Source organism: Leuresthes tenuis, unplaced genomic scaffold, assembly GCF_036924035.1.
Source record: "Leuresthes tenuis unplaced genomic scaffold, fLeuTen1.0.hap1 SCAF_3, whole genome shotgun sequence".
NCBI classification, from domain to species: Eukaryota; Metazoa; Chordata; class Actinopteri; order Atheriniformes; family Atherinopsidae; genus Leuresthes; species Leuresthes tenuis.
In genome coordinates this window covers 20364578-20390948 of record NW_027325357.1, presented here as the reverse complement: position 1 = coordinate 20390948, position 26371 = coordinate 20364578, and the positions used below count along the sequence as shown (strand labels likewise).

General features: G+C 42.8%; 2 protein-coding genes across 4 annotated transcripts in view; one reads left to right on the top strand and one right to left on the bottom strand.

Annotated features, from left to right (window-relative positions):
• Positions 1-26371, top strand: part of tfeb (transcription factor EB) — a 277326-nt gene that overhangs the window by 135874 nt on the left and 115081 nt on the right. The window lies entirely within an intron of this gene.
• foxp4 (forkhead box P4) overlaps positions 1-26371 on the bottom strand; it is an 87704-nt gene that overhangs the window by 32475 nt on the left and 28858 nt on the right. For all 3 annotated transcript variants that reach the window (XM_072382455.1, XM_072382457.1, XM_072382456.1), the window contains exons 2-3: positions 22674-22853; positions 6024-6113 (exon numbers count right to left, since the gene is read on the bottom strand). In XM_072382455.1, coding sequence (XP_072238556.1) covers positions 6024-6113; positions 22674-22844 — 261 coding nt within the window. In that variant the 5' untranslated portion in view covers positions 22845-22853. The remainder of the gene's footprint in view (positions 1-6023; positions 6114-22673; positions 22854-26371) is intronic.

The following is a 26371-nucleotide window of genomic DNA, read 5'->3' as shown; positions in this document are numbered from 1 at the left end:
ACAGTGGTAAAAGTTTGACATATCAAACACACACACACACACATGCACACGCAAACATCACATGGTAACTGTGTTGGTCTGTGTCGCCACTGTGCAGCTACTTGATGTGTAAATGATTCTTGTTGGTTCAGGATTTGTTTATCCACCAGCTATCATCGCTCTTTCCATCTCTCAGTTCCTCCGGCTCCAGGTAAACAGTGTCTGCGCTCATCATACCAAGAAATGAGAGGGGAGCGTGGGGTGGGGTTTGGGGTGGAGTGTGGCAGGAGGGGGGCGCGGAAGAGAAAAGAGTGAAAAAGAGAAATGGAAGGAGTGCCCGCTGGTCTGAGAGCGTTGTTTGGGGCTGAGGGCCAGGCCTCCACTGGAGGTAAAAAGGTTCCTTTGTGTGTGGTGAGTACCCCTCCTCCAGCTAATCTGAAGCAGGGCCAGGGGCCACATTACTTCGGGGGAAACTGATGAGCGAAGCCTGGTGGGGTTGGGGATGATACGGGCAACTTGCAGCTTCAGACATCAAACCTTCTTGCTGAGTAATGTTTCTGTCTGTGCTTGTCTCTGTATAAGCAGCTGCTGAAAAGGTGTGCCAGAGGAGTTGATGTTTTCTATTCAATCACTGCTTTTATTCTGTTTTATGCTTTATCTATAACAATTCTACATATGACAAAATGAAAGCAGTTCTATTCTTTTTAGCTGAAAAGAAAGTGATAATGTGACAAGTAGGTAACATTTGTTCCTTTCTTTGTCTTAGCATGCCAAGGCATTTGGTTGTGTTTACTCAACTAATGAAACATTCATTTCTATTTATGCTAAAAAATTGCTTCTGTGAATGTAACTAAACATATTAAATAAAGATTTAAGTTTCTCAGATTTGTTTTTTTTGTTGTTCATCTTCAGGTATGCTCTCAAGGTCACTGTGTCTCATAGTATTTGTTGAGCAAATTCAACAGATGGCATTTTTTTTAAAGGTTTCCGCGCATGTCAGAGTCACTCGAGAGACTGGCAAAGTGCTGTTTTTTCTTAAAACAGATGAAGCATTTATTGAGCTTAATTTCTTTTGCAGCCAAATTGGCAGGCCTGCAAAATCAGCAACAACAACTCTTTTGGTCTCTAAATCACAAATATATTTAGACAAAAGTGGAAATTTTTTAAATCTTTCACTGGCCTGGTGGTCAAGACAAAGAGACAGTACTTCACACTGTATTTTCCTGTGTGCCACCTACCCACAGAGTCTATGGCAGTTCATTTCCTTTACAAATGTTTGTAACTTTTACCTGAATTTAGAAATGTTTTTAAGGTGATTATAAAACTATGCACTTAACTGATTCTAACCATATTAATTTACTGTAGATTAAATAATCTGAACTGTGATTCTAAATATCAATTTGTACAGGTGATAGCATACTCGGAAAAGCTGGACCAATCCTAACAAAAGGTGAGCTGCCACTGCAGTTCATTTAATTGCAAAAATCTGTAACTCACATGTGACGAGCATATACAAAGTAATCAGGTAGTTTTTTTCATATTTCTATCAAATATGATGTGTCTATCAATCTTTTGACGTAAGAATGTATCCTTTAACAGGTTTATTTATAGTAAACAGCATAAACAGAAACAGAGAGTGGGAAACAGTCGGAGGGGTCGGAGCAGCGACTTGTCCAAAGCTCTCCATCCTAGAACACTCCCACTCACAAACACTACATATCTGGAAGATTATAAAACATGGTTCTCGTTGACAAGGGCCAGACAAATGAAAAAAGAAGAAAAAAACCTAAGAGAGGACAGAGAAAGGCCAGCAAGTTCAAGTGGATAATCCCCCTCCCCCTTCCTCCTCAACCTCCTCCTCCACTGCCTCCCTCCATCTAACGCCCCAGTGCTTCAGAATAAAAATGACAACACATTTCAAGAAACCCACAGACATACACACAGTCAGGGCACTTCATTGGGAAGTGTGAGAGGCCGTTATCGACCATATTTCATTACTGATTTCACTCATGTTTCAAATCACAAAATAAGAGTTTCACACTTGAGTGGCCAGACCCAAACCTTTCCTCTCCATCCTCTTCGTCTGTCTGTCCACCCCTCAGTCCAGAGCCGAACCCAATTCACTGGCTGCTCAGCCTGCACTCATACACCCTTCACAAACTGTCAGGATCCCATACCACCCCCCAACACACACACATACACACTAACCGACACGTACAGCCACAATTCCCTCCACATCCAATAAGAGAAACTGCCAACTAAGCGCTTTCAGTGAGTGGACAAAAGGAGTGCTTTGGGGAAAACATGTTCAAAGAAAATAAAAGAGAAGGAGAGAAGGCCTTAGTTCTACAGACTCTAGAGGCCTTAACACTCATCTTTCCACATACTTTTACTGATTACTTAAAATACGTTGACCCATGCACACATTTCTGTAATTGGTTTTCTCATCCAAGAAAGAAAACACCTAGAAATTTACAAAAATCATACGATGGATTAGGATGTCACACTTAAAGCAGTGACATGACTCAGTTTCCTCCTCTCACCTATCCTGCGTGGCTCCTTCTCCTTCTCCATCCCACTGCTCTGGTGTCAGCCCTCTCCAGAGAGCTGGGAGCCAAGCTAATTAACATATCTCTAATGAGTCTTTTCATTTTTTTCCTAATTAACCGAGCTCCTCAATAATACATGAAAACAGGACACTGCACTATTCAATTACATACATATGGGCCTCTGCCAAGCACATGCCTTAATCTGTATGTGTGCATGCCAAGTGCCAGTGTGTTAAGTGTGCCAGGCGTGTGTCTGCCAAGAGGTGCATATGTGTCTGCTTGTGCCCACACAGAGTGTGAGTGTGTGCCAAGTATGTACATGGTAGAGAACGTGTGGCGGGTCATAGAGGCATGCAACGTATCATGCTGGGTAATCCGCCAATTGCCACTTTGTCTGCCAGCTGTGTGCCCACCAACTCTCTCAGTAGCACTCATGCCACAACAAATTAAGGTAACTGGGGCCAATTATGTCCAACACCTACGACAAACACGCATCTAAAGTGTGAAATTATCCAAATTCCAGAGAGGGCAAGTTATCTTTCGAAGATACTGACATAGCGTGTTTGCATGTTCAGTCTGTACCTGTTTCAAGAAAGATTGAATTGAACAGATACAACATTAGAAATTAATTCAAAAATAAAAGAACAGCAAAACCACGAAGAATTTTGGTAATGCGTCTTTTAAATTCTGAGCTATCGCTTGAAGACATGTAATTTTCCACATTTAAAACATTTTTAAGTGTAATTTCTCTGCTTTGTTTCCACTTCTGCTTATTTTACTTCACTATTGACCACTGAACAATCACTTCTAATTATTTTCCTTTAGCTCTGTGACTGCAGTTTTGTTGCACACAGCAATTTTTTTCCCCCTGCAAACTCTCATCTGGACACTTGTGCTACTGTCGAGTTTCTCCTGAACTTGACATACGACAGCGTGACAAGCACACACATGCACGCACATACACACACACACACACACACACACACACACACACACACACACACACACACACACACAATAGATTGATACCATCTTACACAGCCAGACAAACACAGAAACCATCTCTGAGCAACCAATCAAAAACCAGATACAATCTCCGAGTTTCTTTTGCTCTACACTTAGATCCTCCCCTCTATTATAAATAAAGAAAAGAAATATAAGGGGAAATGGTGTTTGGGGGGGTGGGGGGTAGGGGGGTTGTCAGTGGTAGGCTGAGGTTTCTCCACAGAAGTCAAGACACGAAAAGAAGTCTTCCCGCTAACCCTGTCTGCCTCTGCCGTTCTCCCTCAGAGAGAAGGGAAAAATCTAATTATCGAGCTCCTAAAGATCTCATTATTGGCTAAGGCTCATTTGCATGTGTGAGAGCAGCACAGCAGGAGCCAACCTGAGGACGGCCATTTTGTGCCTGATGTGAGCCACTATGCTGTGCCTTATTGTCACCTTAGGAAATGACCACGTTAAATTTCTAGCTTCGCTCACTCCAACGTTCACTCACCCTCTCCTGGTCGCAAATGTTGCAGCGATTTAAAAGTGAACATATAGCTGGAAATGACGATAATTGGGAGAAGCCCCATAAACACCTTAGTGGGCAGGTTTACATTAGAAAGTCTGGTAAACAATTAAAGTGCTACCGCTTCACACAGGTACACAAGAAACAACCGACATCCGCTTTGCGCATTTGGTGCTTGAACCTGTGTTCGGGATTGCGAGGATCCGAGAACAAACACACAGGCAAATGTAAATCTAACTGTGTCTGTGTGTTTGTGTTGGAAGTATGCGTGGGGCCATGTGAGCTGACAGTTCAGACAACAGAGATGTAGCACGGGTGCCCTGGAGACTGTAGAGAGGCTAGCCAGGTCAGGCCTCAACAAACAGGACAAACAAGACAGAGATGGAGAGCGTAGAGGAGGGGGAGAGCTGGATTTGTATGTGTGTTCGAGAAAGGAGAACGAGGGGGAAGGTTACACTCGTTCCATATAAGAGATGTAGCTACGAAGCAGGTCAGATGAATGCATGTTTGACCTGCATTTTGCCTCGTTCATGTGATAATGCTTGTTCACAGACACACGACTCCTCTTTTGAGGATGAGCTTGTCCCCGATGTAAGCTGTTCGCCAAAGCAGTGCTCGGAATTCATTTCACATGAGCACCATTTTGTGTTACTGTTACTGTTTCATGTCATTTTAACAATTGAAAGAGTTTTAAAATGCAGATAAAGACATACAAGGAAACAATATTCACCATTACATTTCTGCAACTGTCAGTTTCTACCAAAGAGTAAACCAAGCAAAGCTGATTCCAAGTCAGGTTTTGACTAAAGTGTAATCTGTGAAATCCTACTTTTCAATCGTATTGCATTTTTGAGATCTGGAGTAAAAAGCAAGCTTTTGTTCTCTGGCATTTCTACACTTCGCAGAGGTCACTTGGCAATTAAACTGTGTTACTGATAGTTCAAGTCAAAGTCTTTCATTTTTGACTGTGTGCTCATGATATCGAAGTTTTTCGTGCTATTCTTTTTGTGTCCTGTCACGGAGCACACAATATTTCATAACTAATACGAAGCTTTTCTTTTTATTACAACAGCTTCATGCTGCCGCTGCCAAATATGTTAAAGTTCTGTTTAGTGGAAAAACACCACAAAACATTTGAGAACAAATTTTCAGATTCTTTATTTGTAAATGTTGCACGTATCCCTCAAAATAAATCCTGTAATCAATTGTATATAATACTATTACCTTCCTACATAAATCTGAAGCTACTCCCCATAAGCGCATTACTGGCTTCAGACACTGCAAATAAAATCCTCCTTTATCCTCCTCTGTCTCACATCTGTATTTTACTCTCCTCAATCTCTGTCCTCCTGCCCCTCATTGTAATGATCCAGGTTTCTGTTTATCATTTGACATGCTAATTAGAGGAGTAATGCAATAAGCAGGCTGCTAGCTGCTCTAATAGACCCATGGCCCCACTAAATTGATGCGAGACATGGCTAAAAAATCACTATTTTGCAATTGGTCAACCTATTATATGATCGGAAAGAACTGCAGAGTGTAATGTCTTGTTTGATATGTATCAACATACACAAATAGCAATGATGCATGTGTTCTGCCTGTGTATGTGTGTGTGTGTGTGAGTGTGTAGCCTCCTCAAGTGTCTTTCAGAAGGGATCCTGCACTCCAGCTAACCCCATTCTCTGCTTGCTGTGGAATTCAACTCTGAAAACAGCTCGCAACCCAGAAACTACAAAGGCCTCATTCACTCACACACTAACAATCACGCATGCAGACACACATGCACTTACAGAAGAGAGGAAGAGATACATGCAGACAGTGAGTGAGGAAGGGAAAAAGAAAAACATGTGCCTATATCATACGGTGCAGTCGACGTGGCAGGTTGGTTGAAAAACGAACACACTCTTGGCGGTCAGTGGTTTAACAACAAACACATTCTGATAAGGAAACACAAGGGCTGTGCATCGATGTGTGTGTGCTCTGACCTGGACAGGGCTCTGTTTGACCTCGTTGCTGCCAGGGGAGTTGAGACCAGAGGCCTGCTGGAGGAGGAACTGTCTGGCTGCCTGGAGTGCCTACGGAAGGAAGAAATAAGGATGATCAGATTATGATTACAAACAAGCAGTCATTTTGAGAAATTGATCATTTTTGGCTCATAAAAGTTCAAAGTTGTACCTCACTTTCGAAATTAAAGAAAAAAGTACATGCGTGCAGCATCAAAAAACAAAACAGACTCTGGTCACTCTCAGTCCCCCTCGCTATGCTAAGTCTGTCAATCACGCCTGAGAGTGTGTATCTGTCTGTCTGAATGTGTCTGAATTAATCTAATTCAAAACCCACTTTGATTTCAAACTCTTCTTTCGATTCTTTGTTCCCCTCCCATCTGTATTACTCTCCCCTCCACACCCCTTTCCTCCTCCTCCTCTCCTTCCTTCTCTCTTTGCAGAGAACGATCCAAAGTGGTTTTTCCGCATCCTCTGAGGCAGAAGTATGTCAGCGTATCTTCATGTGTGCCCGTTGGACTGTGTTTGTGTGTGTCACAGTGATGTAAGGAACTGTATGCCCTGATGTACCCTGAAGAGCTGTGACTAACCACCTTCCACCTTCTCATTCCTCCTCCTTTTCCCGTTTCTCCCTTGTCTGCCCTCCAGGGCTTTCCATGTAAGCCAGTGACACCATCGCTCACTAGCTCTGTTTCCATTCTTTCACTCTGCCCTTGAGTGTTGCCGATTCATCCCTCCAATACTGCAAGCTAAGCCATCCCTTCCATGCTTTCTAAGCAAATCCTTCTCTTTCCCGCTACCTTCCCTCTCACCCTCTACTTTATGAACTGCTTTCGTGTCATCTAATGTTCCGTCTTTTCTTTGCTGTATTGCTTGGCGCTCTATCATCAGGAAAAATCCGTCCCTGAGGAACAGGAATTTTTGTTGGAATGTTTGAACTCCCCCAAAAACAAAATAAGAAAACACCCATCTCACAACACAAGAGCTGCCTTGCACTTACAGTAAGCACACAGTCACATATAAACACACACACATACACACAAATACTAGCACAGCCTCATGGCAGAGGGTTAGAGAGGGGAGACAGCAGGATGCACATTTGCTTCCTCTGACTCAAAAGGGAAAGGTTCCTCAGTAAATATTGATTTATGAAAGTCCCTGTGTGTATATGTGTGTGTGTGTGCGTGGGTGGGGGTGTATGTGTGTGTGTGTGTGTTGGTGGGGGGGCAAATTAACGGCCAGAGTGAGGGATGTTCTTTACCGTGGAGGCTCTTACTCAACCACACAGCAGTAGAAATCTGCACAACTCCATCATTTCACAACTGCAGAAAAGTGTAACACTGTGAAACAAAGCTGCCGCTTATTCAACAGATTGTCAAATTAGAAGCTCGGCTACATTAAGTAATGTTTAATTACAAACACAAAGAGGAGAGATTAGATTGAGACAGAAACAGAGAGAAGTTCTGTGTGCACTTGGAGTGATGAAAACCATCTGTATCCAGCACACTTGCTACTTTTGCTGAGACCGCAATTAAAACACACACACAAGCGGACGTGCCTACACACACACACGCAGACACGCAGGCACACACGTGAATTTTAACACTTTGACAAAAATCTTGGGAACCCCCTCCCTTTACTGGTTTGACCTCAGCATTAAAGCAGGCGCAGACATACACACACATACGCACATAGACAAACACAACCGCCCAGTTTGTTGGCATGTGGTGTGAATTACTGCTTGAACACCCTGTCTGCCCAAGAGTGAGTGAGTGTGTGTGTGTTTGTCTATGTGTGTGAGCATGAGTGTATGTTGGCAGGAGTTGAGGAGGCATGTCTGGCAACAATAAGGGACAATTCCACCCAAATTACCACCCTGATTACCACTATATTAAAGAGCCATTTATGGCTTTCATAAACGCTACAACCAAGCAGAGGTGATGCCTGTCTCCTCTCCTATGCTTCTATCCATGGATGTGCAAGTGTATTTGAAAGAGAAGAAGAAATAGGAAATAGTAAAAAAAACAATGTTCCTCCCTATACTTTCCTTTACTTTGGAAAAGACCTTTTAAGAGAGCGTATTGTGGATTTGAAAACTGGCTTATGAAAGTGTGCCACAGCTAACAGGCAATTTGCTTAAATTTACTGCAGTAAAGATCCCATGCTGAAGTGCTCTTTTGAGCTGTAAAAACAAAAACATATTTATAAATTGGCTGAGAGAAGTGTCCCTGAAGAGTTCAACTTGGTCTGCTTTAAGGACAGTACTCTTGAAATTACAAAACTATAACACATTTCAACATCATTAGATTCTTGCCGTGAGATTTTTCCAGGACTGATGTAAAACCTTGCATTTGTCTTGTTAAACTACAGGTAATCACAAAAACAGATGCTCCATTTCACATTTTGTTTCTTCACATATAGATAAAGTAGCACTGCAAGTTTAAACAGTTTATTTTACTTTGGAAAAGACCTTAGACTGTTTATATAAGATGGATGTAGCCACAGTGACGCTATCTATTTGTTTGTGGATTACTGTTTTGAAGTCTGGAATTTCATCATCTAAGGCTTGTGGTGCCAGACACGACTTGTAAGGCATGGATTTGACTGATTCCCACATCCCCAAATACTCCCCCAAATACTATTGTTAGGAATTTTATACATATAAATCTGTACAAGTGTGTGTACAAGGCTTTAAACTTGTTTAATTCTTACATAGTTAAGTAATTCCTGTAATGTAAGTCAGGAATTTTAATATGACTCATTTTTGGGGCCAGCCATTTGAGGAACTGACGTTTTTAACACTTTAACCTTAAGCTTAGCTTACAGTTACTGTTCTTGACCTAATACCAGGTACAGGGCGCTCTGGTGTCAGTTTGGCCAGGCGTGCTCTTCCTAAATTTTGCAACCTATTCCATGCGGTACGAGTGGCGCATTTTAAAAATAGGAAAAGCCCAAGAGAAGATTGTATAAACAGGTCTGTCTCTGCAGGCATCAATGCAACCTAAACCCAAGAAAGTATAATCATTTAAAATGTAAGAAAAAAAACCCGAAAACCTTCAAATACTGCTTGAACAGACAAAAGCTTTCCTCAATCCCAGTATAAGCAGTAATGGCACTATTGTACCAGTTTACTCACACAATGGTTGATGCATCAGGGACAAACAAGGCATTAGTTTTTTGTCTTGTCTTGACAAGTGGAAAAGCTAGAGTGAAGATAATATTCATTTTGCACTGTCACGTAAGTTAGCTCCTCAGTGTTTTATGTTACTAGAAACATATTACCTTGTCTGCAAGTCAGAAGAGACATTTTATCTTCCACTGCTCCAAATAAAGAGACTGATCTCCATGGTTGCTCTGTATTCTGCATTTGTTGCAGATGGGGACATTTTATTATCTGTTATTTCACAAATTGAAAACTTGTATCTCAAATCTTAAACAACATGTGAGAAAGAACCACAGGTTTGGGACACACACACACACATACTGGATGGACAGACACCCACGTACACAAATGCCAACAGGAACCAGAGCCAACCCTCTCATGTCTACTTTGTCAAGAAGCACTTCTCTTCTTTGACCCTTCTCTTTTATTTCTACTCTTCATAATCACTCTCTGCCTTTTTCTCTTTGGAACCCCCAGTCCTCAACCAACCCACCCACCCATCAAACCACACACTCACACCAGCTCTTCCAAGATTCCCCCCTAACTCCCCTTTCCCCCTGTGGCATTCTTGGGGGCGCGCTGCACCTTTAAAGAAAATATGAGGGAGGCCTAAGAGGGAGGCCCAACAACAGAGTCTTTGTGCTGCCGTGGAGCACACACGCATACACAAACACGCACACACATATGCACATATCAGTGGTGTCAGACAGGTTTTATTAGAGTGAGGGGGGAGGGAGGGAGGAGGAGGAAGGGGAAGGAGGGGTGAGGAGGTCACCGCTCAGCTTAGAGGCCTGAGAGCACAGTGTGAGCGAGCAAGTGTGTGTGTGTCAGTTCAGTGTGTGAGTTCTTCTGACTTGTCATCGCTCCCCTCTGTAAATCATCGCCTCTGACACAGCCTTTAATAACAGTGCATTTTTTAATTCAGCAGGGTCAAACATGCACATATAATGCACGTGCACACACACACACACACACACACACACACAGAGCACCGGCTACTTTCTCTTCTTAACGGGATTCCGAAAAATGGCTGACAACTGTGTTTCACTGAGTGCAGAAGGATGGAAGGCCAGTTAGGGAATCCATTGAATGAATACGGTAGAAATCTCATTTCACTAAACGTGTATAATGATCTTGTGGCTCAGCTGTTATTGTATGTGTGTGTGTATATAAGCATTCATCTGTGAATAAAGACTCTATATAACAGGACTGAGATGTGTGATTAAGAGTTTAATCTCAAATACGAACAGCAAAGTAACAAGCGGGCCTCCTTAGTTCGATTTGTGTGTGCGTGTGCCTGGCTCAGGTTGCTAAAGCAAACAGGTCTGTGTGTGTGTGAGATGAAACTGGCCTCTAATCCGCCCAGTGTGTTTGGGTGACACAGGGAGAGAGAACACAGGAATAAGCGAAGAAATCTAAACAGAGAGGCATAGCAAAGAAAAGAGAGGAGGGGGGAGACAGAGGGAGAGAAAAAGAGACAGGTGGGTACCATATGTTGGAGTAATCCGTCAGCAGTGACTGAGGTTCATTGTTGACGGCCGAAACGAAACAAACCCGTCCCCCCTTCTGCCCTCTCCTCCTCATCTCCCCCCATAGATAAACAGCCCTCGGGGCAGACAGTGGGCTGTCCTTGGGGGAGAAGGAGCAAGAGGAGGGGAGAGAGTTAGGAAGGGCAAGGGGGAGGCAGGTGGTATCAGATTTCTTCGCTCTTGAGCCGACAAGAAGAAAAAAAGAGCACAAGCAAGGATGAGCGAGGAGCTCATTGTTTCATCCGTCCACCAAGGAGCAAAAGTAAGATTGACTAGATGTTTTAACAGCATCTGAGAGCACAGATCTCTTCAACACCAAACAAATATCCTCTGCCTGTATCACAGGCTCAAAAGCCAGGGAGAGGAGGCTTGTTATGCACCTCTCCTCCTTTCCTCTCTCTGCTCTCTTCCCCAGGAGAGAGCGACAGATAGAGAGACTGCCAAATAGACTCAGGGTGAAGATGCAGGAAGGAGCTCGTCACACCCAGCTGCTTCTCTACAGGTCTGCATGCTCTCTGATTTTGGATCAGTGGGAAAGACTGGGTTCAGAAAGAAGCTGTGGATCTTCTTTTTTCCCCCCACATATCCCTCTTTCTATATCTCCTTCCTGAAGTGCTGTCATTGAAGCTGAAAGCCAAGCTAAAGCTGTGGCAATGCTGCCATCCTCTTGGGTCATGCCGGTGATCCCTTGTATCCATGTGCACTACCTCTCCTCACTTTGGCACCAAACGAAACACTTTCAAACTCCATAAAATCCTCAGCTACTTTTATTTACTCTCTCCTACTGCCTTGCTCTTCACTGCTCTACAGGTTTCCCTGGCTCCTAATCTCCCTTATCTTCCACTTCTTTTCTTTCTCTGAATACTCAGAGAAAGTCATGATCACAGAGAAGATGAGAGAAGACTGAGATGTAACACAATCTACAAAGCCAGTTCATTTGCTGAAAGGATGATAATACACAATTTACAGTAGCACACACTGTACACAAAGTGAGATCACTAAGCAAGTGACAGTTAGTGGGATTGCTATATGACTTCAGGGCATGTGTGTGTAATGGCCTGGTTACAGCCACATCTGAATCTCACGTATCAAATGCATCACTATCAGTCCCCACAAAACTACAGATTGCTTTCCCAGATCACTCCTCCTGTATTTCTCTTCATTGACATCACCCAATCTGTCTCTGCCTTCTTTCCGCCTCTCCATTTAATGCATACCTCACAAAACGTTTGTGGCATTTTTTCTCTAAGTACTCTGTCTTTCTTGGGCCCTGACCCCTCCCCTCTAATCTCCAGAAATCTGTTGCTCATACCCCCCATTTACCACAGTAAACTCTGACAGCAGATATGGGTTTGAGAGTCTTAAAATAGACAACCCAGCCTAACTAATAGAAGTTTTGTGAATGCAGCTGTTGGCCTCATGATGTGATCCTTGCCTTCCACTGAGTGCAGGACAAAGACCACTACAACAATGGCTAACTGCTATCGAAAGGTACCGCTGTTTACACTGCATTTGCACATCCAAATAGAAAGGGATAGTTGTAATACATTTGCAGAAACCTCCTCATACACATTCGAACAGAAGCTGTAAATTGCTGGAAAGATTTATAGTCTTGTATTTTCATGGTGCTGTTGTTGTCATCAAGAGAGTCGAGTGAAAGTTTTCATTCCAACCATTTAAGCAGCTGATTTCACTTTTGTTCATAATTTCCACCAGACATTGCATTAAGAGAGGTTTTTTTTTTTTTTTTTATTAGGACAGAAGCGTAAGTTGCTCTGGAGTAACAGAAAGGGGAAAGACTGCTGAGATAGCAGCAGCTACAGGAAGAATAGATGATTGTGGTCTTAAAGCAACTGGAGAAAACAAAGAACTAACATTTTTGCAGAGCTAGCTATTAACCCAGTCATGACCTGATTTGTTTATAGTGATGCAATAAAAAAAAAAAAGGAAAGAGGCTGTGGTGTTTATATTTCGGAGAGATCAGGAGTTTCTAAGGGGTAAACACATAAGTAGAGGGAAGGGGCAGCTCGAACCAAATCCTTTCTAAATCCTGTCAATTTCACGGTGGGTTACAAATAAACTATGCTCCACCAGAACTTAACCCCTTTCTTCTGACTCTTCCTCACGTACCCATTCTCTTTTTCTGGTATTAATCAGGTCTTTCCGCCCTCCTTTCATGAGCTTTCCTGTGATTTGTTTTCACCAACAGGAACGTGGACTTAAAACCAGTTGTCCACCAAAATAACTGAGCTTAAGAGGCACTTAATGCTTATATCTTTTTAGGATGATGCCGAGCGGGAACAATCTGGGACACCTTGGAAACCACCATTCAGCGGCAATCCCTTTCAGCTATTTAATGTAATGTTTCCGCAATATAAAGGCACCGTTTGAGAGCTGAGGTTTTAAAACGGCTGAAGCAAGCTTCTCTGGGCCCAGACTGACCATTAAAGAGAGGAAAGACCGCATTCAAGAGCCAACGCAATAAAAAACTCACAAACTCCAAAAGAACTTCAAAATATGCTGTAATGTTTGAAAACCCTGGCTGATTTTAGTTTTTTTTTTTTCATATACTATATTTCACAAAAGGGACCTGTTCTAAACTCCAGGGACTCTGCCGTTTTCCAGATGGTTCTCTTCAGTTCAAAACTGTTTTGCGAAGCTTGAAAACCTCTCTCCTTCAACTTCGTCCCGACACTCATCTAATGTTTCTATTGATGCACGGGGGTATACGCTTGGCCATAAAAAGGAGCTGACTGAATACCCAGGACTGCATTATATCATGACACAATTCATCATCATCCAAATACATCTTAAATTCACACGTGGAAAAAAATCTACAGCTTCCTAAGGAGATGTTCGTAGCTTTTTTCCCCCTCTGTCAAGTGAAGTGAGAGGGCATCAAGAACTAGACAATTAAAGATAATGATGAGGTGAGCAGGGACAAAAGGAGAGAGGAACTCCCTTGGTGGGAATATAAAAACAGCTCCCTCCGTACTGCAGGCCTCATCTCAGTCCAGGCGGCTAATTGATGGCAAATAGCTCTACAGCAGTTTCCTTACACACACACACACACACACTCATACACGTCATACGTTATATACACATATGCAGTTTCCCTGCGGTTTTCAACACAGCTCGTTTGGCAGGAGAGGAAGGTCTCACTCCAGACAGACCCAACCCATAGAGGAAAAGACACACACACACACAAATTAAATGTGGCTTGTAATATTTAACCTTCATTTTGCATAAGGTAGGACAGTTAAGTAGTTTGAGAAGACGAGTCCACTTAGGTCTAAGTCTTAGTTAGGTGACCTCCAGAGTTCAAGCTATCTCTGCTGCGTAACAGCAAGGGACTTGTGAGAGGGGAGACTGTGCGAAGCCAGTCTGTGATGAGGATAGCACTAGCCTGGCAACCAGGCCTCACATATGGAAACTGTTTAACTCTTATTATTAATAACCCCCAAAAAAAAAGAAAAAAAAAGAGAGAGAGAAAAAAAAAAGGCAAACTAATAACATATGCAAGACACTGCCAAGACTGGGCTCAGAGGCAGAAGGAAAACACATACATACACAAATAGAGACTGTCTGCTGTGTGCGCATGCATACACAAACACATACACCCATGCAGACAAATGTACACACTCAGACACCTATTGGTTAAACAGAAAAACACACTCAAGCGATTGGTCTGTGAAAGTATTAGTCTGCCTGCCTGCTTCGATGGAAATAAAAGTCTTTCATGTTTCTTGGTTCAGAGGGTTTTTACACCTGGTTGTGGCTATGGGGAGGAGATAGACACACCCTCACACCCACTCTTACCACACACACACACACCGGAAGTGGGCAGGCACAACAAAGGCTGGTTTCTATACAAGTTAAACTTGCAAAAAAATAAATAAATAAAATAAAAAAAAAAACTCAAAACCTTTAACTTCCCCAATGAGAAGCAGGAGTGTGCCCTAAAAAAGGGGAAACGAGAAAGTGCACTGTAGACCGTATGATTTAGTAAAATGGTCAATCCATCCAGATCCGAAAGTTAATTTTTTTTGTTCAACTGGCTGTCTGCTCTAGAGATTAAATAACATTTTTCATAGTTTAAGTTCAAAGTTTAAGCTTTGGGACATTGTTTGTCTGACAACAGAAGTGACAGGTCTTAGTCAGCAACTGATCTGTATTAAAGAAACAGCTCCTTAGGAAGGTCATAACAAAAAAAAAAAGTAATCATAGGGTAAAATAAAAAAGTTGTGGTAGGTGCCTGGTTAAACTTTACCTCATCATTTTCCATTCCAATACTTAATTTATTTTTAAGGGCCATGAAAATCACGAGTTACAGTTAAGACTGAATGAAATAGATCTTCTCCTATAGAAAGCAGAATAGACAGATTTCTAAAAAGCTGGTTAACAAGGGGGAGGAAACATCTAATTAGTTAACTACATATTGTATGTGGATGATATGGGTGGGGAGGGCAAGCAAAAAGAGAAAAAGTAAATTGTCATTTTTTTATGATTTACTTAAGTCTCCATAATTCAAAAAGTACTTTATTTACCCATAAAATGAGTTTCACTACACTTATACATTTTTTTTTGTTATGGAAATCTTAGTAAACAAGACAACCAATGCACTCTGTCTATGAGGTGAAAAAAGGCCGCCATGCTCTCTTCCTGAGCTCAAGAAGAAGGCAAACAAGAGAAAGAGAAGAGCTACATTCCTCTCCTCCTCCCTGTTGACTCTAATCTCTTCTTTAAAATGGCTCACACAAAGAGCCAGCACAGACTAGCTAATTAGCAACACTTTAGGCCTCTGCAGCTTTTGTATGTGTGGTGTGTATATGTGTGTGTTCATTGTGTGTATCCCAGGCTCTCAACTGTTTCCAGGGTAACTGCTTGCCTAGCAGCCTTGCAAGCGTTGCACATTTTGTCTTTATTCTTTGCCTTCTCTTGTTCCCCTCACTGTGTCCATCTCTTTCTGTGAGTTTGGAGTGGAGGAATGAAGGAGTAGGGGGCTTAAGGAAAAGAGAGGACACTTGTTTTGGGATGGGAGGAGTATACATGACCTGTGTGGATGGATAAGTTGCAAACTTATGGTTTCTTGTATCAGTGCTTTCTCTCTAATGAACTCTAAAACATGTCATTTAAGAACATGTCAATTAAAACCAATTGTGGCCGCTGCACTTTGATAGAGAAATCAGTAGAGCAGTAAGAATCAGCACCAGCACACACACACTTACAGCCTTCTGTAATTCACTGGTTATAGCAATGAGGTCACCCAGCTTTGCTTGGTGACCTGTGGCCTCGAAAAACGGCTTCAATCACCATGGCAATAACAAACCTTCTGGGAACTAAAAGTCAATAATTGCCTTTTTTCACCCCCTGAATACAGACAATTCTTCATGAGGAGTATGTACCTTGGATCATGCATAAGTGTGTGCGTGTGTGTGTGTGTGTGTGTGTGTGTGTGTTATTTACCTGAAAGCACAGGCAGGCCTACAAAGTGTAAGTGCACTCCCATAAACACTCCCATAGCAACCAAACCAAACCTTTCCCCTTCAGGTGCCCAGGTATGTGTGTGCAACTCAGTCTCCACAACAGAGTCAGGACAAACACACAGAGATGCACATACACACACAATCATTTCTCCTTTCGCCAGTATCTGTCTACTTGTCTCTGAGCCTGTGGACTGATTGGGCCAACCAACCGTGACTGTGTCCGTGCTGGCTGATCTGGCCTGGTGGACCATGTGTTCTGTCTGCCTGCTCTTTCACCACGAGAGCTGTAGCTCCACAGCATGCTTCTGGGGTGTACTTTTGATAGTGAACCTCACTGTTAAGTAGATTTTACAGTGATAAAATGTTAAAATGAGCTTGTCAAATCAGCAATGACTTAAATAATGTGTCAGACTATGGTTGGCAATTCATTTGGCACTATAGAATATGATGATTATAGAGTGGAGAAACACAAAAAAAAAAAGGAACTGAAAGGACATCGGTGCGAACAAAAATCTGCGATCCAACTTTCATTCAGCGGATTCTCCACCGTTCAATGGTCTGGCTGGAAAAAGCAGTAAAAAAGTTTTATGGGTGCTCATAAATAAAACATCTCAGCATCTCAGAATTAGGTCTCAATGTGCAAAAAAAAAAAAAAAATGATTGAATGAGAAAGATGGAGAGACAGAGTCATGAGAAAGTCATTAACCACCAATGAGTTTTTTGTGCAGGTGTGTTTGTTGCATAATATAAAGGGGTTTGGCATTCACAAAGTTCCAAGGTGTATAAAATAAAGAAAGAGCAAATGAGATGAAAGAATACTTTATACATTTATCCCCACAGAACTTACACACATATTAAAAACTCATATTGGAGTAACATGTTAGTGTCTTTCATGAATAGTAAAAGCTGATCCATATATTGACAGATCCACATCGACAGAAGAAAAGAAAGCAAAAGTCAGAGAAGACAGATAAATGGGAGCTGCTGGTGATTTTAGACTCCTAGAGGAAGTTAGTGTTCTATAGGTGTCTTTGTATTGCTACGGCAACAGCAGTGGGTCTTCTGTGATGCTAGGCAACCCCACTTCCCCCCTCCTCTGTCTCAGCATGACCTCTTGTGACCTGTGCACTGTGCTGACCTTACACCTAAAGAGGAAGGCCTGGCCCAGACCAAGGGAAAGCTTTTAGGAGGTGACAGCACTCAGAAAGAGGCCCGAGACTGATTTACTGGTAGGCAAACACGACGAACGAATGGATGGATGGACGGACACTTGCAAAACACTAACACACAGATTTCCCTCGGGCATAAAAATGTAAACAAAGGTAAACATGGAATACGTCCTGTCACACAGCTGCACAAAGCACAAGTCCAAATTAATAACTGGAATCTTAAAACATTGGGAAAATCTTGCCTCTTTTCAATTCCTTCCCCTCTATACACACCCCTTCACCTTTATCTCCTCTACACTCCTGACCTGAAAGTGAACTCAGTAGAGACCTTAAGGTCAAACAAGACGTAGCTGTCCCAGTGACCAACATTCACCTCCCACAATTTAGCAAAGCTGGAGAATCACATAGGCCTCCAAAGCTCTCCACCTCCATCCATACAGGCCCCAATTACTGAGTCTAGCCAATCTAACAGGAAGCCATACGTTATCTGAATCCTCCAGCATCTCTCACCATCTGTTAATACACGTACGCACACAAACACACTCACAACACACTCGTCCATCTGTCCGCAAAACACTCCCGACAAATGCACACTCTTGCACACGTGCATACACACAAAACAGCTATCTTTCATCAGTGTTTGTGTATATCTGAGATCTGTATCGGTTCCCCCTGATCTCCAGTCATCACTGCGGCTTCTTAATTACACCCTTCATTAACTCACATCAGCTTTGTGCATGTGTGTAACTGCCAGTGTGCATGTGCATGAGACAGGGAGAGAAACAAAGATCGCTCGTATGTGTGCGGACATGAGAGAACAAAGTGGGAAGAACTGACAAAAAAAAAAAAAAAAAAAAAAGCTAGAACATGACAAATAGGAGTGGGGATCGAAACTCCAAGCCAATTTCTAAAAGTGCCTTTTTCAAAACCAATGTTCCTTTTAAACCCCGAGGGAAGGGAGACCACTGCTTCAGTCTCCCTCTGACTTTCTATTTTGTGTGAAAGCGTACGAGCGAGAGCGAAAAAGACAGAGAGGAAGGGGAAAAAAGCCTCTCAGGCTGGTTTAGCTGACCGATGAGTGGCACTCCCAAGAGGAAATGGCACCTTTCCGCCACCATCTCTTTCCTTTTCCTTCCTACTTTCCCCTCTTGCCCTCATCACCAGCAGTTACTACTGTAGCTGCTGGATCACAAGAGGCAATTAATTGATGGTGAAGAAAAAGGAGGAGACAGCAGTGGGTGAGAACTGAGAAAAGAGGAGGGGGGGGGGTGGCTGTGCTTACAGTGTGGACTCACATCTGCAAAGAAAAAAAAGGTAGGAGAGACTTAAAGACACACAGAGAATTGAAGACACCTGGTTCTCGTCAGAGCACCCTCCACCCAGCCACACACATACACACACTTTGAGGTTTGTTAGGATTTATCCTGCTTACATTTCTCCTCTGCTATGCATCATTTCATGTCCACACCCGGCACCTCAACAAAGTGCCATACGCTCTCCCCTGCACTCTCACTTTTCCACCTCTTCTTCCTCCACACTCCGCACCTCTTCTCCATGTTTTTACTCCTCCATCTCTCACCCCCTGGATGATGGGGCAAAACCGGTCTTTGCCCCCCCCACCCTTCACTTTCTATGCTCACTCGGTCTTCGCTCTTTTCTTGCTCTGTTCTTTCTGGGGAGGCAGACAGGCCACATTCCACAGGGAGGCCCAGGCGCCCTTTTCTGACACGTCTCAGCTTTACACCCCTCCCTCATCCCTATGTTTCTTCTTTCCAGCCCAAATGCCCCCCATTTCCCCCACCCCAACCCACCATGCTGCTTCTTTGGCTGTCCTTTTACCTTCATTTCATCCGATCAGTTGTCTCATCTCTCCATTCACACAGTTCCTCCTAGTTTAGCCACTGACTATGTGACCGAAACTTCACTTCCAATCTATCTATCTATCTATCTATCTATCTATCTATCTATCTATCTATCTATCTATCTATCTATCTATCTATCTATCTATCTATCTATCTATCTATCTATCTATCTATCTATCTATCTATCTATCTATCTATCTATCTATCTATCTATCTATCTATCTATCTATCTATCTATCTATCTATCTATCTATCTATCTATCTATCTATCTATCTATCTATCTATCTATCTATCTATCTATCTATCTATCTATCTATCTATCTATCCATAAATAAAAGGATAAGCAGAAGACAGAGAGAGACCAGTTCAAGGGGTTTGATGGCTGACAATAGCTGTGATTTCTCTCAGGTTCCCAAGGGCCCCAAGGAAAAGATAGCTTTGTGTTCTGACAACACCGCACTGTCAGGAGTTCTGTGTGTCAGTGCGTGCAAGAGTGTCTGTGTGTCTTTTCTGCTCCAGTGCGCACCGGCATGGTGTTTAAGCACAAACACTGGTCTGCACTACACCTTCGGGTGAGAGACTGAGGCGTGGAGGAGGAAGGAGCAAGAAGAACAGGAGATACATCCAAGACAGTCAGGTGGTGACTCAGGCTAAAAATAAAGCCTCTATGGCCACCCAGCTCTACCACAGCAGAACTGTTTAAGCTGGAAGTGTGGCAGAGTTACGGAAAACAAAAAGTCTATTACAGGCAGAAGAAAAATATTTACAGATGTTAATTTAAGAATTTTCACAATTTTCCTCAAAAAGTTTAAAGTGTGGAATTTTAAGCTGAGCATTTTTTAATAGGTTTTTCATAAAATTTAAAAAAAGAAAATAATTTAAAAACATGTTTGAATGCTGCTATGCAAAATCTCAAATACTTCAGTGCGAGCCACATATTGAGCCACAAGCTGGGAGAACTTAGCTATCGCCATCAAGTCCCCTCAACTGCAAGAAAGTTGCAGCTGAGTGGACTGTGGAGGAAGAAGTGCTTGAACTCTACTTCATGAAGACGTCCAACATTTGCCAAGAAGTGAAATGTAATGACTAAAACTGGGTTGTTTAGTCTGTGGAATCATCCTTTCCTGGGTTTTTATGTCGTTTAACTGGCAAGGCAGCTGGATTCTTGCGGGATATGCGAGATTAAGTAAGTTCATGGGAGAAGCCATCTGCCATGCTTTGTGGCCACCTGGATGGAACTGAGACTGGGGAGATTTAATCACAATAGTATTAAATATTGTGTTTCCAGACATGATTCGCTGTTTTCATCTATCATTTATTATTTTCTAATATAGTATTTGAGAATAAGGAATTAAATAATAATGGCAAAATCCCAAAGTTTTGATTTGTTGAGGTGGGAAAAAAACATGGGACCTCTGAGCTCAGCTTTCTTCTCATAGACATCTGTTAGTGATCCTTAATAGGCAAACCTCAGTGGACATTTTGTATTTACTGACAAAACCTGTTCTGTACAAAAGCTGACGTGTAATTCAAATGTACATTTACCGTATTCTAATACTTTTCAATGCTGTAAATGTAAATTTAGACAGTTGGGGTTTTATGATATTAATGGAAGAAAAAGAAAGAAGAGCGAGGAGAGAGACGAATAGGGAAAAAAACAGTCAACTGGGTGTTCTGTCAGAACGACCGCAAGAAGTGCTTTTATCTTATACAGGGAGAATGAGGAAGGAATGAAAGGCTGCTAATACTAAGCACAACTGACAAGTACACATAAGACTTTACGAGCATGGTACAAATGATTCCAATACTTATATAAGTACACACATACAACCAAACACTTAAGATGTACGTGTAATAGTACAGCCCAAAACTCAAAAATCCCGACATGTTTTTCTGAAAAGATCTTGAAGAAAAATGATAACAAAACTCATGTCATCAGTCAATCAGAGGTTTAAGAAAAAGGCTCATTACAAAAAAGTTAAATTAACGTGGCTTTAGAGTCACACATGGCTGTAACTCTTTTTTTGTGAACTAAGCAGCGGGATCTAGAGGAAAGGTTGTGCTTGTCTTTCAAGGTCCATAGCGGATTGAAGGAAAAAAGAAGTACAGTGAGGGAAAGGAAGAGAAAAAGATGGAAAGAGAGAGGGAGCTATGTTTGTGGTTGGTAACCCGCTCAAGAGAGGAAATACCAGGGTGCACACACACACACACACACACAGGTGCAAAAACATAGAGAGCATAGACACGTCCGAGAGAATAAAGACCTGCTTTGTACGAGCTACAAGTTTGGTGTTAAAATGTGCACATTTCTACGTGTGTGTGTGTGTGTGTGTGTCCTAGGCTGAAGGTTGCTGAGGAAGCAGGGTGAGGATGCAGTCAGGGAAAGGAGGGGAGAGAGTGAAGGGCTTTAAGTGTTCTTCATACACCTAAGGCTCCGTCATTATAATTAGGGGAATAATTTTAGCAGCAGGGAGGAAACCCTGTTTTTTTTCCGTCCGGGTTTCCTCAACTACAAACTCAGGTGGTGTCGAAGAAGCCAGAACTCAGACTGACCCTCTGTGATGGGCTGACACACATAAACGTGTTTTGCCTCAGTTTAAACATTTGTTTTCTTGTTTCTTGAGAAATAAGTATGAGAACAAGAAAATCAGTAAATCTATCAGCATGTGCCACACAAATGAACCAGCAGCCAGCATTGACTGCTCAGTAGAGATTTTTGTTTGGTTATGGAAAAATGACTAACATGGAGACCTATTTTGAAGTGCTGTGTGTGCGTGTGCGGTCTGTGTGCAGACCCAGGTTCTTCTGAGAGTAATCAGCAGAGAGTTATGAGTATTTTGAGGGGAATGGGAAATACAATGATGAATTTGATCCAAGATGTTCCGGGAAAAGTTTGGAAATTCCTTGTGACGCAGTGGCCATTGTGAGTGTGTGTGTGTGCAAGCAAGATTTGGAGTGGGAGATAAATTGTATAATAGCCAACACTACAAGCTGACGTGTCAAACACACACAAACACAACTTCATATCAGTGGAAACCTTGTGTGTATGAATTCTTTTGGTGAACTGTGTCCCAGCGGAATTAGTTGGTACATTATAAAGTAGATAATTAAAGCACTGACAAGCCAACCTGTCAGAGCTTTTCACTGTTCGCACAAGCAAAACTGACATTTACCAGAGTCTGGCCAACAAAGTGTTGTCATATCTCTATGTTACATAATGGCCCGTGTGTGTACTTGCTGTTCTACAAAACTTAATGCACATATGCTTGTGAGTTGCACAACTGGAAGGTGTTGCAAAACGAGTGTACCTCGAGGGACAACGTGAAATTCATGCATGACATGCACACAAAAGCACAAAGGCCTCAAAACAGGCAAAACATGCACATTCAGTAAGTAACACACGCGCGCGCACGCAAACACACCTGTTGCTGTTGCAGGTGCAGTAAGTCGACCGGACTGATTTCTCCATTGGCGTCTCCGTTGGACCCACCCTCTCGACCTCCCCCTCCATCTGATTGGCTGCTGAGGCTGCTGACTCCGTTCTGGTTGGACGGTGTTGTTCGAATGGTCTCAGAAGCCGATTCCACCATCATCCCTGGCACCTGAAAGCAAGGTAGGGTGGGGGGTGAGGAACACAGAAAGACTGAACAAAAAGTGACCAGGGCAGGTCAGGTTGGAGCAGAATGCCTGCTCCCATCTTTTTAAACAAACAAAGTAGGAAACTAAAGTAAATACAGGAAGAGATATGGTAGAAATGTGTGTGTTTTGCATGTGTGTGTGTGTGCGTGCACATTTACATCATAAAAAGTGCTTTTGGTCATGAACCACGCATACACAAACATGCCCAAAAGGCCATATAGCAACACCTATAGCAGGCACATTTTTTGTATGCATGTGAATGTGTGCATAGGAGCGCACACATGGATTAGGATCAGATAAGCAGCAAATCTAAACTGACAAGGCTGTTAATACTCTGCTATATAGTTAAATAACACACATATTTCTCCAATAATCAGAGGTGGCATGTGTGCGCTGTGTGTGAGCCAGGAGCAGGTTGGTCTTTGAGACAGATCTGTTTGATGCACCTTCAGAGGGCCTCTCTAATTAGAGCGCGTTCCTTCCACAAAACCTGACAAAACGAGCCGTTCCTGGATGTGTTGTTGTTTTTGAGAAACAGCGCCTCGCAAACACACAAGAGCATTTGCCATCGTTAGGCGTTTGAGCGTGGGAGAGAGGAGCCACAGAGACACACGCATACATGTGCAGAGCTCACACACATGGCAGCTAATACAAAACAAAACAAACCTTCATACAAGCACGCGGGCTGTGAACTCCTAATGATGAGCTCAATCTCGTCTTTCTGCCTCATCCTGTTTTAGAAATTAACACACACAAGTGCATACTTTTGAAGGGGGAAAGTTCTGCTGCTTTTATTTCAGCATCCCGGAATGGGTACACAAAACGCCATCGAGGCATTCTACCCGCTGTCTGTGTGTGTGTTTTAGAAGCGTACAAGCCTTGCCTTCTGGGGAAACAATAAAAGCTATTTCATGAGAGAATCTAACTTTTCTTTTCCTCTGAGGCAAGAGCAGATGAACCTGTGTGTGTGTGTGTGTGAATTTTCTTTTTTTCACCATCTGTGAGACGCTGACAGCAGGTGAGTGTGTGTGAGAGAACGCTGGTGGCTTTGTTAATGGAATGCTGCCAGATGCCTGCAGACGGACAGGGACCTGAGCATGTTCGTGTGTGTGATACAAACATGTGCAGGCATACGGGCTGGTGTGTGTGCTTGTTTGAAGGGCCTGTTCACTCAAATCACTAAAATATGTTTTTTTTTTCACTCAAGTGTTGCCCTGCCACTTTAGTTTGGGTTATATTTTCCAAGTTTTTCAGACATAAAATATTCTGTAGTGGGAAAAGCACCTGAATAGCCTGGTTTAAATGAAATATGTGAAGAGAACTTAAATTTGTAACGCTACATCTTCTAGTTGAGGCAAGTAACATGTTAAAATTACACGTCTGCACCTAAGAAACAAGAAGCCTTACTTCGATAGAAGAGGCTTACTTCCTCACACCCACTGAAACAGTGACTTCACTGCTGCTTCCAAAAAAAAAAAAGAAGATTTTACATGCACTGCATTTAAACGGCCACAGATAAAGTTTGCAAAGCAGTGATACTGGGCAGGTTTTGGTATGACGATCTTTGGGAATGTTTTTTTTACAAAGTAAAAGAAAAAGCTTTTAATCAAAAATAAATGTTCAAGATGTTTTTGGCATCTTTTAAATATGAAAGGCTGTTTGATTAGCTAAACCTTTAACTGACAGATTTGACCAGTGCAAGTGTTCTCCCTCACAAGTTGGACCATTTGAAAACCACAAATCTTACAGCAATATATTTTTCTCCCCACTGACTTTCCCCTGTTTCCCTCCTGGCATCCATCTGCCTGTGAAGTTAGAAGTGAGAGGTAGAGTGTTATTGTGACATTTAAAGCTAGTCACTTAATCTCCAACCTCACTCCTCTTCTCTTCCTCCTTCATTCTCCCGCCTCCCATCCCTTTCCTCTAAAATCCAGACCCCAGATAGCTCAAACTACTCCCTGAGGTAATATTATGAAGCAAGGCATAGTGCTGAGTGATCAACAGATCTTGCAGCACAGTCCACTGACTTTGCACTGCAGTAGAAACTCCTCACATCATCACACATTTCACTAAGCATGAATCACCAGCCTGCTATCTAGCCCACGCTATACTGTGCAGTGCTGTGCTGTAATGTACTCCACACCCATCTGCTTCTTACTCTTTCTCATTGACCTTATTAGCAATAAGGGGAAGGGAGATAAAGACAGTCCGAGAGACGGAGCTTGCAGGTGTACAAGAACCTAATGGGAAAGTGGGAAGTGTGTATAGACGAGAGCGCATGCCCTCCTTTCACACACAGGCGGTGGTGGTATGCTCATCTAAAGGGTGTGTACTCTGTCATATCCTGTAATGGGTGTATATAAGCTGGTGTAATGGAGGTCGAGAAAAAGGCAGGGGCATAAATCTACTCTGAAGTCTCTGATTAGGGTTATGATACACACACACACACACACGCGCACACACACATAGAGCAATAAGTTTAAGCGTTTCTGGCAGTGAAGAGGAGCAGCCCGTGCAGAGGCCTGCCTCAACCCGCTGCTCACTCTTACTGTGTGTCTTTTTCTCGCACTCCCAGTCTCCCTACATGCTCAAACCCTCTCTAGCTGAACCCCTGACCTGAGAGTGTGTGGGGAGAGACATTCCCACTACCCCGAGGGGACTGAGGGAGGAGCTCAGATCAGAGAGATAAAGAATGTGTTTGGAAGAGAGGGAAATAAAAGGCCTCCTTTGCCTTTTAATTGGGATGGAGAAGAGAAGAAGGGAAATGGGACTCAACATGTTTCTGATGACTCTGGTGTATGTATATGTGTGTGTGTTTGTCTAAGAGGCTGACACCTACCTTTGTACTTTAATGGATTAGCTCACTGCAAACGATGGCTGCATGTGTTTATGTGTGTCTCTGGTGTGATTGATGAGCGGAGAGGAGTTAGGATGAGTCCTGTTTAGACACGTTGCTTGTTCAGATGTTCCCGAAAATGTTGCCCTAATAATAATCAAAACTCAACTCTCCCTTCGCTCTGCTCTGGGTGTGTGGAGTTCAAACAAGCCTAGCCAAATGCCCAGTGAGCTGGCTCATGCTGGCTGACTCTCAGGCTTTGTCTGAGGGATTGGCTCTGTCAGATTCCTCCTGGTCACTGCCCGTCAGAAACGTTAAGCCAGACCAGTTTCACTTTCTGCGTGTTTGTGTGCGACAGTGGGTGAATTGTGTACAGTGTTTATGTGTGTATCTGTGTTTACAGCAGCTTAGTGAGATAATAAGTCTTTATCATGTTATGCCTCATGTGGGAATATTTCCAGCGGTCCCAGAACGCCTGTTCTGTTTCCTCCGCCTTGCATCAGCTCACAGGAACGCTGCTTATTAGGCAAAGAACTGAGGGAATAAGGGTGGGAGGGAGAGGGAGCATAGGAGGGAGGTGGGGTGGGGAAAAATGTCTGTACCAGTATCTACACTCCATCATCCATCTACTTTCATCTGACTATT